Genomic DNA, 13,361 nt, shown 5'->3' with positions numbered 1-13,361 from the left:
ATCCTTAATAGCCTCAAAGTTGCCAGAGAGACAAGACATAGTGCTTTCATCACTTGACCCTCTGAGGGGCAGCCAAATCGCATGCGTTATGAACTGTGTACCCACCGAAAGTATTGCTTAACCGGTTCACTGTGCTAGAGCAGATCCAGAGGCGAGAACATATGCGCCAAGATGCCCTGTAACTGACAATTCGGGCCTGCAGTTAAAAAAAAAAATGACACTGCAAAGCCAAGCACATCATCAAAGCTCCCTCACCTCCCCAGCAACACAACTGGGTGTAGCATATGGTATTACTGCTAGGGTGCTTGCACTCTGCTGAGCACATCTGAATCTTTGTACATCACCGTTATTACTATCGGCACTGTATCAGAATTTATTGAACTGAGACCCAGCTATTCTGGAAAAGGCTGCATCCTACACTGCACCTACACTCACTCACCTGGAACCTCTGCAACCGCTTTATCTACAGAAAATCCTTTTGCTTATGGAAATTAAGCTCATGGGCACAGCAAGCTAATCATCAAATGCGCAACCCATGTGGGAACATCTTTGATCAAGTAACTTGCTTGTCACGAACATTATGCTTAGTATAACATCAACATGTTCCTGTGTACCTTAGTGGTGTCTACACAAAAGTTACTACCTTGCACTGTACATATTTTCGGAACTCTTCTTTAACTAGATACAAAATACTTTTTCATCCGCCTGATTGTTGACTTCCCTTTAGTCAAAGTAGAGCTGCATTACCCTTTATTCTGGTCTACCCCGTACCACTTCAAATAGATGCCCTTGATTGCGCAACCTCAGCTACTAGGTGAAATAAATGCTTAAACAATGCCTGTTTTCTTAGGTTTATGAAGGTAATCACATCCCAAAACACATGGCTTGGGCATATTTATTCAAACACTTTATGTTGGTTGGCTTCAGCTGCCTTTTATGAAGTGGTTATAGGTCTTTTCCTCAAAGTCCTTCACCATGAACAAACGGAATGGTGGAACTTAGAAAAAACAAACATATGTTTGGCCCTTACCACTAGATGGTGATATGTTAGATATTGTTCCCTAAGGAACTTCGATTAGTACCAAGGCTTTGTAAACCTGTGACGGGATCAATTGCTTCCTATCCCAATCCATTGTTAACGCTTTCCATCTTTGGTCTGCATTAAAACATTACGTGTACCATCATTTCAGAGTAAGGTAGGGATAAGAGTTCATGGTGAGAGTCAGGAAGTGATTAGAGTTCATGGTGATAGAAGTCTTGACAAACAAACAATGTATAAAAGCGACAAACCAATTCCCACTCTAACATCAGGACAAAAGACAACTGCACATTGCATTTTTCATTTTATTTTTAATTAGAGGGAGCTCAAGAATATTTATTACAAAAAATGACTCCCCTCTTTCATCTCCAGCCAAAACACATACCCAAATGGATGCTCAACTCAGTTCTACCTCCCCAAAACAGTCACAATCATCTCCCTGAAATGCACCCTACCAGACACCACAGTGCCCCCCCAAACCACCCCCACCCTCAAACCCCCCAAAAATAATTTGTTGCCGCAGAGTGCAGACAGTATTACTAGACAGTACATTATACATATTTATATAAATACAACATTCCAATCCCCTTGGAATAATTGAGGAAGATAATTGTGGTGAGGTAATTGGAAAAGACACAAGAGAAGAGTAAAAGAGCAAAGAAGGGAAAAGTGGCACAGAGGTATCAAAAGCAGGGAGAAGAGAAAGCAAACAGATTACATAAGGGGTAAGAGGAAGGCCAGTTTAGTAGGCAAGGTGTCGGCATTTACTTTAGAACCACTGGTTGTGCCATGGCTCCCCCACCCTTTTCCCTTTCCTACTTTAACCTCATCAGACATCAAGCACAAAATATCTAATTCATTATCAAGTGCTAAAGGCTTGAAGGATTCTGGTACACTGCAGCTGAAACCTTAAGTTCCACAGATACCAAACAGAAATGTCTGACAAGGGGTCAGGCGTGTAACAGGATCACACTGTGGGAGGGGTGGAAATATTTTGTGAAGAGTTTGTGAAAATCAATATCCTTTTACTCATAGGACTGGTCACAGAGAAAGAATTCATCCTCAATCTTCATCTTCCAACTAAATAGCAGGTGGTTCTGGTTGTGGGTTAGGGATCACTGTAGATGTGTACAACTCAAATAGAAGCTCCGTTCAGCCCATGAAAGCATGCAAGAAAGATCAATTGCATCCCTCCTCACACTCACTGCTGTCCAACAGACAGGCACCCTTTCACAGTTCCGTGGACATGGTTCAGTCTCTCATTACTCAACATATTGGAAAGAGATCCACTCCAGGCTTTCTAAATGTTTTGCCCGCTATGCTAAACCAGAAGAACAAATTGAAAAAACAGAACAACCTTAAAGGTATTCTTGCATGACCCAACTCGTGTTGGATAGTGACAAATGCTATTATTAGGTGGGAGCAGCATAACAAATACTATTTTCCAAAACAGCATGTGGACAAATCCCACCGCTTGACCATACGATGGAGGCCTAGATATGTGCCATATTTTCAATTGTTCAAAGATTTTTAAGCAAGCTTGTTGTAATGCTCTTTTTCCAATTATAGGCTCAAAGATGGCTGCCAGAGACAACCTTATTGTTTTCAAAGAGGGTCAATTGTCCCATGCAAAGAATTTAAAGAGAGGAACAAACAAATGCCAGCCAGGAAGACTGCTTCCTGAAAAGTGGTGTTCCAAAGGGAATGACAGCAAAGGCAAAATACACTCAAAGGCTAGAGACAACTGCCAAACGAGGGCCATTCATTCCCACAAATGGGTTAAAAAATGTGACCGGGTAAGACCTGGTCCTCTTTATCAAAGTGCTAGAAGGTGTACATCTTTAAAAAGGTAGGAAGCAGAAAGGATAGGCAGTTCTCCAAGGAAAAATCCAAAGCCCTGATCACTATCAAACTAATTTGCCATGTTTTTATTACTCAGGGAGCGCCACAGTGTGCTTGTGTTGCAGAACACCACAGTTGTATCATAGGGCCTACTCTGTTGAACAAATTCCTGCAAACTTTTCCTGCTCATATTGGCAGGTCGCCTGTGCCCTACATGTTTGAGTTGGGCAAATCAATACAATTTAAAAAGGAGTGTACATTAACTATTAAATTAGCACCTTCTACCATACACCTCACTTTAAGTATGGAACATAGGATAACAAATCAATTGATTGAACCTAAGTCTGTGCTGTGAATTTAAGGCAATACGGCTGGCAAGACAATTCAGATCAAACTCTCTAAGAAGTCAGGAAACATTATTGTTATTGTACTGGATAATCCATGATTGTTCAATCCAGCGGTATGGATTAGTAATTTATTTTAAATGAATTTTCCAGGAAATGCATAGAATACTTGTTCACCTAAATAGCTTGTATCCAGGGCAACCAGGAGCTCGCCAAGCGGCCTCACAAATGCTTAAGTCGTAATAGAAATGCTCGATATTGCACTTTTCAAACAGCTGGAAAAGTTCTTTGTTGTAAACCCTTTTGGTTCGGCCTCTTAGTACCTGTCAGAGCAAACGTTTGTACACAGGCTTATTTAACTTTCCTTAAGGGGTTTAAACCACTGCTCAGCCACCTGTGGAAAATGTTTTGGGAGGGGAAAGCAGTCAAATCAAAACTTACTGACTATAATATTCTTGCTAAATGAGAACAATTTAATTCACATATTTAACATGCAGCAAACAAGCAAGAAGACTATTGGGTAGACAATCAAGAATTGCCAACGTTAAAGGTCAACTTCGCCTTCCTCCGTATTTCCCGTCTCTGGATCCTGCAAAGGGCCATTCCCCGGTCCCTGCTCACCAGTTGTGATTTATTTCCTCTCAGTAAAGTGAACAATGGACTGATTTACAAATGGAAAAAGCAGACACTATCTAGGCATACCCCCTCTAACCTTTTCCTTGGCAAGCAGAATCTTATTGTTTCACACCTTGGGTGCAGGGGAAGGTGCAACAAATAAGTGAATAACTACTCATGATTTACTACAGCGCGCACAAACTGAACCAGTCCTGGCCCCATAGATCACATCATTCATCTTCAAGTACAAGGTGTGTCCAGCCAATGTTTTTTTTGCATATTTTAGTATTCCAACAAGCATGAATATTGAGGAACAGGAATAGCCTATGCATGGAAATCTAAGAGCAACAAAGGAATCTGACTTTTAGAGAAAGCAGAGTTGCACTAGAACATATCCTAAGGTGTTATCGGCACCAAGGCAGCTTGTGCCATAACTCTGAAAATACTAGCTATTTTCCTTAATCTGGGCTGGCTGAGAAGTATGTAAATAGGAAGAGGAGAAAACAAAGAATATACTGAATACATTATTCCAGCTAAACACAGCAAATCTGAGATGGTCAGGAGGAGTGGGGCTCTGTAGGGAAAATGCATAAACCTCAGAGGATAGCTGCACCAGTAAATTATTCTGAAGTGCAGCATCTGATAACTAAATCACAGATCATAGGCAACTCTTCTTTATTCAGTGTTCGAGATGTAATGCACCAGGCAAGTTGGGAACAAGCAACAGAGCACCAACCTATTATCTGCAGCAATGGGACATAGTCTGGTAATGACCAATTACAACAACATTTTACAAGCAAAGATTAAGGCTGAATCACCTCTTGCAGCAAAGAGCTTATATAATTTCCCATTTGGCAGCCATCTTGAGAGCTTATAAAACTATTAACACTTATGAGCTAGATCGCTTTCGAATGTTTGATACTGAAACAGTGTGCTATGCGGTCAAAAAATAAAGTTTTGAATGGACAAGAAAATCACCACCTACTAACCGTAAGAAAAAAGTGGGTGGTTTGAAGGAGGGATGGAGGAGAGCAGACATGGGTACCAATGTGAGTGGAGGAAGAGGGGTGACAACTGGCATTCTAAGCACCTCGAATCAGTACGTTAATTGAATCAGCATGTTTTAAAAAAAAAATAATCTAAAAATGAGTTGCCCATCTGCAAACACTAACTTCAAAGTCCAAGTGTTGAAGAAAGGAACATTAGAGTCGGTAGGGGTTGGTTGTTCTGTGTTCAGAGCATGACAACGGCCTCTGCTCCCAAAGCACTCTGTAAACATCCTGTGTTTTGGGGGTCTTAAAGGTCTAGGAGTTTGCAACGAGAAAAAGAGCTCATAAATCTGCCCCAATCTGATGTTCTCCATTCAGCAGTAACTCAATTTATCACTTACGCTTCCGCAAATGTGTGTGTGGGTAAGAAAAGATGTTCTTACTTTTTTGGTTGTCATCCATTTTCTTGTGGGTCCATCGAAATGTCTTAAGCCCACTAAAGTAAAATGTTTGACAGTCTCAAAAACCATAATAAAGAAAAGAAACAAATGGGAAACAACCACCCTATTTCAGTCTGGCCCAAGACATTTGTGTAGGACACTTCTCAGTCCACGTCGTCACTTGAATCAGAGTTTGCTGGCATCATGGGATCATCTATTAGAGAGAAGTCCCTCTCTGAGCTATCATATCCCTGAGACAAGTCATCCACTTCACCCTCCACCTCCACATCCTCAGCCTCCAGAGTTCGCCTCTGCAGTTCACCTGCAGGGTTATGATGGGGGTGGTGGGGTTGATGGTATGTCAAGCTGCCAAGGTCTGTTGGATGCAGGAGTGCAATGCTGTCCGAGTCCATGTGCTCACTCTCTCCGCTCGCCCCTCCATACTGCATGAAGGGAAGACCAGAGCTGCTACCTCCGCTGTGATGCTGGTGATCTGGCTTTCTGCTCACCACAGCAACCGGCATTAAGCCTCGCTGTTGAAAGCCATGTAGGGAAGCACGTTCAGGCCCCATCAATAAACGGCCTGTGGTCCCACTCTCTGTGTTGCTCCCACTAACTTTGCTTCCTTCCCTCTGCATCATTGCCACCATTTTAGCCATGTCATGGCGCGGCCGTTTGCTCCTTTTTTTGCCTTCCACTCTCGCCTTTGGTCCTGGGTGAAGACGGTCAAACATGGTATCCGGAAGATAACCCTGAATACAAAATAATATATTCAAAAGTTTATACACACAAATACGCACACAACCATCAAAAGTAAAATGCAAATCAAAGGGACTTTCCATGCACATTACTGGTATTAAAGTGTTACTGGAGTTGACTTATCTGGGCTGGGGGAGAGCAGTTTAAGCCATAACATTAACAGAAATCAGATTACACCAAGCAGCCCACTTTGAGGTTCTTTTAAGAGAGGCCTGTATCTGAGCCTGCAAGTCCAGAATCCATCCAGGCAACCCAGAAAAGCTAATAAAAATGAACAACTAGTCTATTATGGAGCCTTCACACACTCATACAGGATGCTCACAAGGTACTGCCAGATGCATAACCCTTTTGAAGCTTTGAATCCAATGCTTAGAAGGCTCTATCCACTAACAAGACTTCCCTCCACTGGTCCCATTAGCCACACACCACTACAGTTTGCTTTTCTGTGCATGTAAGCGGGAGTACACCAAGATCAGGATGGAGTGAAAGATTTGTATGGTAGCATCACAAAGTTGAGTGGGAATCAATGACACATGGACCAAAGGCTAAGGTTTCAACTGGGATTATTTGGATAAACACACGAAAGGATGTTAACTTGGAACGAAAATAGCAGGATGGCTCATCCTTGGATTCTAACTGGTGTTAGGAAAGATTCCTCATTACTGCACCTTTCCTTCCATTTCTATGGATCCCCAAACTTGTTGCTTTTATTTGTGTATCAGACCTGTTTTTTTTACAGTGCAGTGAAGCCTTAAGCTTCACTACAATGGCTTTTGCCCATCTGTAATGGGGAGACAAATGTCTTTCAGGCTGTCAATGCTGGGAAACATTGTTTCCCTTAGTCTAGTTACTTTGTTACAACTTTTACTAACTTTTTACCACTTGTGGTAGTTTTTTTTTGTACAATGCATCCGACTATGCAGTACAATAGGGTACACTTTGTTTTGCTCTAGACTAAAAATTAGAGGATTTTTTGGTTACTCTACGTGTGCTAAATGGACAAGCTGGTGGCAGCAGTTAATTTTTAGCATTTTCTTGGTGCATTTAGTTTTAGCCTTACCGCTTTTGGCTACTAACTGTGCTAGTGGTCAAACATGGCCATGCCACGAGATTTTCTGCTTGTCCTTTGGCCATCTTGTCTTTTAGCCTACCTGGCCTATGAGGCCAGAACAATCCTTATATGGCCTTCCAGTGCCTAGGAAAGCAGAGGCTTTTGAAGGGCTACCGGAGGGCTGTGTGTGTTTGGTGCCAGGAAGTGGCTGGAACTGTGTGGTCCCAATCCACAAACTGGTGCAAATGTGTGAGTGGTATGCAAGAGTTCTGCCGCCAGTGGTCCTGATTGGACCACTGCTGGTGTGTGTGGGGCAGATCTGTCATTGACCAGTGGGAGTTGCTGCTCTTATCTGGCTTTTATGATAAGAGGACCCATGCACCCACTCTTGAGAGATCCTGGAAGAAAGTGAAGGAGCCAAGACTCCTGCGTAGCAACAAGACCTGCGAGACGACCCTGGACCCGTTGAAAGAAGGCTTGGCGACCAACTTCTGTTGCTGCCCTTCTAGAGCCCTGTCCTGTGGAAGATCAGCTTGTGCAAGAAAAATGGTCTCTGCAAAATGTAGTGGTCCTAGCATCAAGGGGACCCGAGATAGGAGCAGAAGTCTGACCGCCGCAAGTGAATCCCTTTGCGTTGCTGTGCATTGGTGGCCATCATCTGAAACTGCTTTCCTGCATCCATTCCTGTCCTGAGCGGGGTCCTGCATAGAGTTCCGGTTGAATAATGCAGCAGGAGACCTTGCACCAGCATTAGACACCGACCACAGAGCTGCCCGAACCTGCAGCCCCTGGTAATCAAGGGCTGAGCCTGACTGAGGGAAAAGCAACCTTGGACCCTCTTCAATCGACCTGCCAAGTCCTGTGAACAATCAGAGTATGGGTGGTGAGTTATAGCGATACGGACCTGCTCCCCTAACTACCTTTTAAAAGTTTGGTAACTTTTAGGTTACTTTGGCTTTGCCATTGCTTGTTCTTACAAGCACTCTGAAAGTTGGGAACACGTTTGTTAGCTAGTTTAACTGTCCCCTGACCTTTGGACCTGTTCACCGAACCCCAGTGACCCTACCTTCATTTTTTTCCAGCTTCACAAAGCTGTATGGAACTTTGTTGAACTTTTGGGGGCGCAAGGCCCCATACATCTTGGAGATGGACTTCTGAAGTTAGGATTAGATCTCTGTGGACTAGCAGTGCTAATATCAATCTGTACCTTCCTTTCCAGGGGGTTGATCTGTAATTTGTCCTACTCCAGTAATTGTATATGTGAATCTAATTTTTTAGTATCGAGTGCATATTACCTGTTAGTCATTTTTGACTGTTATTTGGCCATAAGTAAAGTATTTTAATACCGGTTTAAGTTTTCTCGACTACTGCGCTGTGTGCGCCAATTGTGGAGCCCTTACAAGCTCACCACCTCCGAGACTTAGCCTAGATCACTCGCCTTGCTACCTTGAACTGATTGGGCTACAGCTCCCAGAGCTGTCCCCGTCACAATACTAGACTGGCTTTCCATACATCTGTCCACCAGGCCAGAGTATAGAAAAGCAGTCCTAACCACTGGTAAACCAAAAAACAATTATTGTGTTTCAAGTCTCAAAGCATAGCACCCCCCCCTACCCCCAGTAACCCTTGAGGCGTTTCACTCAGTGTCAGTCTGGGGTATTTAACTGCCCACCACAAAACTTTCCAAAAATGTCATCCAGTTTCTAGGTGGAATTTATGACTGAGTACTCTTCCCTGTTTTTGGAGAGATTTGGTGGGGTGACCAGGGAGGCCGGGGTTCCTGCCCAAGCAAGCAAATGTCATGGGGAGGATAACCTGGTCACCCCAATTACTATCTCTTGGCAGTAAGGTGACCTCCACATGTGTTAAAGTGCTACAGGCCCTTTAAGAAATATATATTTTTGTTAAGAGAATCAGACGGTCCACCCAACATGATTTACAAGTTCCCCAGAGATGGGGAAGAATTTCATTTTTGAATGGTTCTGCGGTCACATTTCTTTAAGGAGCCCTAGACTTTTTTATTTTTCCTCTTGGTTTTTCTTGGTTCTTTGACCTTTTTGTGGACAGAGGGACTGTTGCGGGAGTTTTCCTAAAGTCCACTTAAGGTAAAACATCATAAAAGTATCCCTTGGCATACAGGTCCCCAAATCTTAGTACAAGTATGTACTACCCAAAGGATCTTGGTAGAATGGCAGAACAGCCAGGCTTATTATAGTAGGAAGATACGAGCTATAGGTAAGTACACTGAATCCAATAAATACAATAGTCCAAAGAAACACACTTTAAATGTTATATTGAAAATTTACATTTATTATTTACACAAGGTAGATAAATACTTAATTCACTAACACACAGGAATTCTTAATATTTTTCAAAGGCGATTGCTTCAATGGTAGTTGCTTGCGGTTTCGATTGTTACAGAGTTTGACACTAATGGCAGTTCTACCGCATTAACAGTACTACTGCACACTTGCGTTAGTTCAAAGGTATACAGTAATTGTATCTAGTTACCAAAACACTTAAGATAGTGTTTGGAAAGGAAAAGGGTTTGTTATACACAGCAGCAGAGCTCAATGTTCTAGAGACACTTTTCCTAGCTTTTAATGTGTTCAAAGTCCAATCCCCAATTATAAAAAAAAGGTCAGTGTAGGAGTGGAGCCAAAGTCTTATGAAGTAGCAGAAGAGCAACATTTCCATCGGATACCCCCAGTCTCTAAGATAAGAGTACTTGAACATGACTTAGGAGGACCCTGCAATAGGACTCCCTAAGGGGACACGAGCTGGCAAGTTTGGGCGAGAGGTAAAGTGGACACCCTGGACACCTATTCATGCTCCCCAGTCACTCTGGAGCGACTTCTCGGTTCAAGTTAAGCTATCCCTTTCACCAGTAACTTGAAGGGTGTGTACAAATGCACAGGGGTGGTCTCGTCTACATAACTAAGCATATATTCCAACACTGCTAGTACAATGAAAATGTGTGGTCCTGGCCAAATCATTTAATTTTACTGTGTCTTATCTGCAGCACTTAAAGTCCTGGTGTAGTAAATAGTGACAGTGTGATAAAATGCTACAGTATATATCAGTGCAGCCCCACAGCGTACAGTAGCGCCTCCTCAATGTGAGATTATTTTGTGAGTCCCTTCTGGAGAATACAGAAATTACAAGAATCAAAAAGCAAAGTTAAGGAATCATAAAATCCAGTAGTGGCTTGTCATTTCATACCTGAAATGGGACAGGTTGCGTTTTGATAGCCGTTTGCTTATAGTTTCTAATCCCTGTCCTCTATTTGCGATATAGCACATACACCTTTCCAACTGCTCAACATCTCTGGGGCTTGTCCATGCCAGCAACATTAACATTCTTCGTGGCTTCTACACTCATACAGTAAATCAAAGCACAAGCTCTGCTACATACAAATTCCTTGTTATGTCTAATCTGTGTTTGCATCTATACTGGGGTATGTACCTTGTTCCTATGGCTGCTGATCTATGCCCTTTATCTACGTCACAGCCAATATAATCTACTTGTGGCTACTATTGTTAAAACATGTCCTGTCCCTATGCTGGAATAGAGTACCTTCATCGCGGAATGCCAATGCTACCCTTAAATGACACTTTGTGCAGCTGAAAGGGGGAAAGGGAACTTCAAGCACTTTGCCAGGCACTTTTAATTGCTGTCAAGGCAGTATATATCAGTCTCCATGAGTGGCGACAAACTAAAGGGGGAGCTGGCAATCACAGATTCTAGGATCACTCATCGTCTCTGCTTCGGTTGGGGCCCAAAATGTGTCCATTACCCAGAAGTACTGTCTTCCTAGGTCACAATGTGGTTTCAGGTGCAGTTTTAGTTTTTTTTCTTTCCTGGTCATGATTTTCAATCCGGTGTCCTTTATGCTCGTTTGATGCTACTGTTCTTGTTCAGTGAAATAAGAAAACAAATATGATATTTCAAACATATTGAAGTGTTTGGGTGTAGAAATGTTTTAGCGAATAGTAAAGCTGATATGAAGACAGCAATTCCAATTTTGGGGAGCGATTACTGTATAAAAGAACACAACATTAATACATCATTAACACACAATAGAATTTCTAGAGAGCAGTCGGCAAATAAACCCGCTCTTAGGTGCATGATAACCGTTAGTGGGCCACTGAGAATTTAATGTTATGAAACAGGCTTTCTGTGAAGTGAAGATTTTGGCTTTGAGAAGCTAATGTCTCCACCATGCGGTTAATGGCTCAAACATTAACACCCTTTTGTCTCCACTCCTGTTGTGCCTGTTGCAGTGCACGGCTGAAACAGAATTCTTACTGAGCCTTAAGCTTACCAGGCACAACAGGGAGTGGAGACAAAAGGGTGTTTATGTTGGGGACGCTGTGTGTTTCCTGAGCTGTGACTAAAACAAGTGCCAGCCAGCCACAGCTTTGCGCAAAATAGTTTGAGCGATGCTGTGGCTGGCCTGCACTTCTGCCAGTCACAGCTGCCTGACTAAATGACGGCGGGCTCATCTCCCGCCGCGGCTGCAGCCTTGGAGGACACGCCGTGAAGTGGTGTGACCAGGGGCCTGGCAGGGCCCCGGCTTAGTCTCACTTTTTGGAGACTGCCCTGGCTCGGTCCCAGCTGGCCCTGGCCCACTTAAAGCACTGCCCTTCACCCCACAGTACCTTAAAATTAAAAGAAATTAAAAGTAGCGCGATTCTCCTCTGTGCAGCAGCGACGGACCAGTCTCCTGATTCCTTGGTCTGGTGACGAAAGAAGAACTTTGAATGGGATGTCTCGGCAGCAGTCTTGAGGGAGGACCCTTGGCACAGACTACTTTGGTCTACTTGGTCGGTGTGCGGTTTTGGCGCTGTTTTCTCAGCACCAACAAACGACGGTATTCACTAGGTCGATCTTCGATTCTGAAGTCCTGCACTCTGGTGAGGGGACTTCGATGAGTTGGATCATGCCTCCGGAGGTCCAACTGCAAAGTTGCGGATGGATTTGGCCGCGCAAAGACGTTGCACTGCACTGCAAATGGGTCAGAGTTCTCCTGGTATTCGCAGTCTGTCGCTCTGGAAAGGCACAGCACCTCGGGAGATGGCTCAATTTGTAGTTCGCCTCATGGATGGTTGGTCCCTCGAGCCAAAAGGGATGGAGTCCTATTCGGAACTCCTCTGTCGATTAGAAAACAGGGACAGGACAGCAGTGGTGGTCGCTTCACAGTGATTGGAAGGGTCAGCAGGCGTCTCTGGTCATCTTGTACTTCGTGGTGGACTTGCCTTTCGCCCTAGGAACCTCACCTTTTATTCGGTTTTTCACTGTGCGTACTTCAGTCACTGTGTATGCATTTTTAGTCGCTGCTGGGACCGTCAAATCTAACTGCATCCTGCTGTATGCATCGCTTAGTCGCTGCTGGGACTGTCAAATTTAGCTGCCCTTTGCCATACTGCTCCCAATATGTGCACTACCAAGACTTGTCATGTATACAATCTCTGTGCCTTACTCTGGACTATTCTAAATATCACCACAGCAATGGCCTACACTGATTCCACTCCTTGCAACCTGGGAGAGAGAAACTCGTGACTTAGAGCGAGGCTGCCTTGTCTCTATGACCTCAAAAACAAAAGAACCAGACCATTAGGTTCTTTATCAACCCGAACTGCCTCCCACCCTGACCCTCTTGCCCTAGTTGCAGAAAAGTGCACTAAAATACAAACTGACCCTCTCCACATCCAGAAGAAACCCAACCTTCCCAATCCTAGACCTACCCAAGATAAAATCATAACCCCCACACTATCAGGAGCCCTTATCAATGCGAGGTCCCTCATAGCACATAATACGGAAATTGCTGATATACTTGCCATGGACAACTCAGACCTACTCGCGATCACTGAAACCTGGCTCCACGATGCCGCAGGTCCCGCACTCATGATCACCATACCAGATAACTATAACATTCTAAGAATTGATCACCCCAACTTCAGGGGAGGTTGCTTGGCCATCATTGCCAAAACTCAGTTAGCTCTAAGACTCATCCCACACCCAGTACTTACATCACACGAGCTTCTTTCGGCTAAAATACCCATCTGTAATAACAGTACACGGACTGTCCTCCTGGTGTACAGACCACCAGGCCCACTAGGCAACTTTGAGGACGACCTATCCAGCCTCCTCACTAACAACATCAAAGACTCCACCCAGCTCCTACTATTAGGTGACTTTAACCTGGGATTCAATGATGATGAGGATAAACGGGCCCAGTCCATCCAATCAATCTTAGTCGATCGTGGCCTTACCCAAAAT

General features: G+C 43.7%; 1 protein-coding gene across 8 annotated transcripts in view; it reads right to left on the bottom strand.

The window, feature by feature from the left end:
* Positions 1 to 1,330: 1,330 nt before the first annotated feature.
* Positions 1,331 to 13,361, bottom strand: part of CHD8 (chromodomain helicase DNA binding protein 8) — a 1,687,145-nt gene continuing 1,675,114 nt past the window's right edge. For all 8 annotated transcript variants that reach the window (XM_069633907.1, XM_069633913.1, XM_069633911.1 and 5 more), the window contains one exon: positions 1,331 to 6,021. In XM_069633907.1, the coding sequence (XP_069490008.1) occupies positions 5,434 to 6,021 (588 nt within the window). In that variant the 3' untranslated portion in view covers positions 1,331 to 5,433. The remainder of the gene's footprint in view (positions 6,022 to 13,361) is intronic.

The sequence above is a fragment of the Ambystoma mexicanum genome, chromosome 13, assembly GCF_040938575.1.
Source record: "Ambystoma mexicanum isolate Mex_15411 chromosome 13, UKY_AmexF1_1, whole genome shotgun sequence".
Classification (NCBI taxonomy): Eukaryota; Metazoa; Chordata; class Amphibia; order Caudata; family Ambystomatidae; genus Ambystoma; species Ambystoma mexicanum.
This window is presented reverse-complemented; position numbering and strand designations above follow the sequence as displayed.